Consider the following 4,152-nt stretch of genomic DNA (forward strand, 5'->3'; position numbering starts at 1 on the left):
CAATCTGATCAGAGTGGCTCCAACTAGACTTAAAAGAACTAGAAGGAAATTCGTAAAATTCGCTCAGCAGCTATACATTCAAAATGAATATACGCTGAATTCAACAGCGGTTATTGAAGATATTATTAAGCGCACAAACATAAACTAGTATTAGTGTAGAAAAGAACATCCTCCAAATAAATGCACCGAACGACAATCTTTCTCACTCTTTTGATAAAGGACGACAAGAAGCTCTTTATCGTACAAACACCAGCCCTCAGCTTTAATAACTTAAAATTAAGGGGGCGCTTCGTTATGCCGACAAGACTGGTTATCTCTTGAGATGCCTCGCATGTACCACGTACGGTGGATAAAAACTACAAAAGGTGAAATGAACTCTGTTTTCCAAGATCCGGTAAGACATCTGTGGAATTAGCTCAACATTCCCTACACATGAGATTAATGAGCTGAAAGCCTTAAATGTGAATAATCACAGCACCAATTACGAGACTGAAAGGCATTGATAGTTGCAGGGGGTTTAACAAGATCGAACAGCAGCAATCAATAGTCACAAAACGAAATTTAGAGCAAACCATATGCTAGTAGCCTAACTAAAAAAGCACCAAGTAAAACCAAATCCTTTCCATGGTAAAGGAAAGATCGCTAAACCACCATGACTGAATGTTGACGTCTATTGCTGCCTGACTTCAGCCTTCTTCTTCTGCCAGAGTCTATCCAGAGCGCTGTCAGCATCTCCCTGAAGAACAGAAGGCAATATAAGATTCACGTAGATGCACAAATGAAAGGCTAGGCACAAAAAGCAGCAAATCCATCAATTAGAACAGATACAGATCATTCAGAACATGTTGTGTATTTAATCAAGTGAACCATTACAAAATGTCAAGTTGCATTCAGCTGGTCTCTGCTAATCACAAGAAACCAAATTTGTAAAGAAAAGAACACAATAGACCAGTAAAAGAAAATGAAAAGATGGCTTTAATAGCATGTTTCCTACTGTTTCAAGTGTCGTGACAACTAAGGCACATATCATGGCTTTTATTCTTTCTGCCATTATAAATGTTAGAAATGGACAATAGATTAAAACTGTTATAATGGTCATTGTAACTATTTAATTAACATTCTTACAAAACCCTGGAAATTACGCAACACTGTATTGCATGCTCTTCAGGCATTTTACTTTTAAATCCTCGCTGACTGTTGAAATCTACAAACTAAGGGACAAAAAGGAATGTAAGTCATTAAGCAACTGAGTTGAGCAGAGCTTTTTCTTGCTTATATGAGCTTTTAGCTCCAATAAACTATCATGAGGTCTCAAAGAATCTGATCAAATGATATGCCTCGTTTTTGGCTCCTTTTGGGCCCCTCCATATTAGGTGTTTGGCTTGTTTCATAGGAACACCATCATTTATGTTTCCTTTTTCAATTACTACCACTAGCACATTTCATTCTGATTTCCCAACAAAGTAGCAATTTGGGCCTAATTACTTAAAAAAAATGGTAAGAAAACTGTTGACTAAAAAAAATGAGAGTAAATAGATGATAGTCTATCCAATGTCTATTTTCAATGTTTACTATTATGATTAGGATCATGGTATGCCGAATCGGCCCACCAGCCGGTATGGGCCGGTACGAACCCGTCCGGCCAGCTACCGGTACGCTGGAGCCGTGGAAACCGGTATAGGTCGGTTTCGTGCCGGAGACGAAGAAACGAAGAGAAAAAGAGAGAGCGTAGGGAAGAGAGGGAGGGAGATCACATGTGGCCTCCATCGGAGAGCCGCAGAGGGGTGTCGGAGGTAGGTGGGGGGCAGCGAAGCCCGGCGGGGGGCAGGGGAACAAAAAAATTTAAGAATTTTTAAGTGAAGTCGGCAACTGATATGCCAACTTCACTTAACAACCCTAAATTAAAAAGCCTGGCCACGCCCCCCGCCGGGCTTCGCTGCCCCTCCGCGGCTCTCCGATGGCGGCCACAGGTGGTCTCCCTCCCTCTCTTTCCCGTGCTCTCTCTCGTTCTCTTTTTCCCCGACTCCGGCGGAGAAGAGCTTTCCGGTTTGTACCGCCCAATTTCGGCATGAACTGGAACCGTACCGGTCCGGTAAGCAACCGGTACGCCTACCGGACCCGGTACGGCGGACCTTGATTAGCCTACCGGATCCGGTACGGCGGGCATTGATTAGCCTACTGAACCCGGTACGGCGGACCTTGATTAGCCTACCGGACTCGGTACGGCGAACCTTGATTTAGGATCCTGCCAATGTTACATAAACCTGAACAAAAGGAATTACTGAAGCATGAGCAAGAATTAAGCTGGTTTATATTAAAAATAGGTGCTTGAGCTAGAACTCTCGCATCAGCTGGATTATTTTTGCTATAGGAAGGGCTACGATGACTTGTTCACTGTCTAAGGCATTGATTTACCTTAGATTGATGATTCCCAAGATAAAAGAGACAGGAAGACTTCATTGTTGTTGGTAATAAGGTTGGCAATACTACCCATCATTTTGTAAACAAGCCAAGTATTAAAAACCAAACAGAACATTAGAACATTAAAATATTGAAGTACTTAACATTCTATCATACACTAATAGAAGAAGACGTGAACAAGAACTATACTATCAAAAACAGTCACAGCCGATGCGACGTGCATGCCAAGCCTATCCAATCTCTCAAAAACCCAATAAAGGCCCTAACTCTAGCATTTGTCTTCAAATTATGCAATCCAGCAAGTATAATAGCACAAGCTTGCATGAAAAACAACAGTTTAATCAACAATCAACAACATCCAAGTCTCTTGCATTTAGAGGAACGTATTGCACCTCGTTCTTCAACTTTCTCTCCATTGGGTTCATCTGATCACATGCTGACAGCACGCAGAAATTCAGAAAAGAAGCTTTTTAGAAGAGCATCACATTGGACATGAAAAACAAAAACTTATATTACGATTCTAGACAATGTGTTGACTTCACATAAAAATTTTCCGATACGAATTCACAATTTCAGCAATATCTTCATGTTTACAAATGGCCAAGCAGTCATAATCTGATATAAGTCTATCTGTTAAACCTTTCCTGGGTAGAAAGGTTGCCTTCAAAGCTATTCATCATCTCTCACAGAATTAAAGAGCGTAATAAAACTATCAAGTAAAAGTCAAATTAACAAAATGCAACTCTGCCAGCTTCAAAAGAGACAACTTCTAACTAAAATAAATTAAACTTTCCAGATAAAGGATACATACCTGAGCACGGATGAAGCCGCTGAGTGCAAAAGTGGTAAACTGCCCAGTGTAAACCCCATTCTCATCCAAATGCCCTATGTTAATTTGGACTGATGCATGGTCCTTTGCAGTGATAAGCCTATTTGTTGCCGAACTACATGAAAAATTGTTCAAGAATTAAGCACCAATAAGGTGGAAGCTAAAATATGATTTTAAATAAATTGATTGCAAAATAACAACTAAAGTTATGCCTATGACAAAGTGATCCCCATCAAAATATAGCCATTTCCTCGGGATGTAGAGATCCATCATCTTTCCCTCTTCGTTCTGGCATCTTGTTGGTGAATTTGGTTGTACAGCAGTTTATACAACAAGGAAATAGCCTGAAAGAAAGAGAACAAAAACCTTCACAACAAAAATACAAGAGGAAGTTAAAAAATAGTTCTTCCACAATTTCAATCAGATTTTTTTTGATGCCACATCCACTGCAGGACTCTTCTCTTTCAATATTCAAGTTTTTCTCCATTATAAGGATTGCATAAACTCAAAATTAACAATCAGAAAAAAGAGAGAAATCTTTAATAGGTCATCTGATAAAGATTTAGAATGCATTTCATGATAAAAAATGCCAAATATAACAATACCGCAATGCTAGAAAAGAAGAAATTCAATTAACAAGCAATCCTTTTCTAGAGAAAAAGGAGTTAATTCAAGCATATTATTAGGATGCGGAAAAATATCCTCAAACTGTAACTAAATGATCTAAGAAAAAAAGGGGCCTGCTACATGAATTTACTTGTGGAAAAAAATGAAAGAAAAAAGCTATAATAATAGAAACATCAAGGAAGGTCGATTAAAAATCCCGAATTTCTTCAACACTTCCGCTGTGCTAAAATGATGATAATTATTGTAAAATGCCAAAACGAGTCAAAGACAGTTTA

The 4,152-nt window shown here is 39.1% G+C and overlaps 1 protein-coding gene across 1 annotated transcript; it reads right to left on the bottom strand.

Annotated features, from left to right (window-relative positions):
• Positions 1-368: 368 nt before the first annotated feature.
• LOC120107923 (40S ribosomal protein S21-like) lies at positions 369-3,625 on the bottom strand. The gene is made up of 3 exons (XM_039121448.1): positions 3,495-3,625; positions 3,233-3,365; positions 369-736 (listed from the first exon to the last, which is right to left on the bottom strand). The coding sequence occupies exons 1-3, from the start codon at positions 3,521-3,523 to the stop codon at positions 671-673; spliced, it is 228 nt and encodes a 75-aa protein (XP_038977376.1). The 5' UTR covers positions 3,524-3,625; the 3' UTR covers positions 369-670.
• Positions 3,626-4,152: the final 527 nt, after the last annotated feature.

This window comes from Phoenix dactylifera, unplaced genomic scaffold (genome assembly GCF_009389715.1).
Source record: "Phoenix dactylifera cultivar Barhee BC4 unplaced genomic scaffold, palm_55x_up_171113_PBpolish2nd_filt_p 001081F, whole genome shotgun sequence".
Lineage (NCBI taxonomy): Eukaryota > Viridiplantae > Streptophyta > Magnoliopsida > Arecales > Arecaceae > Phoenix > Phoenix dactylifera.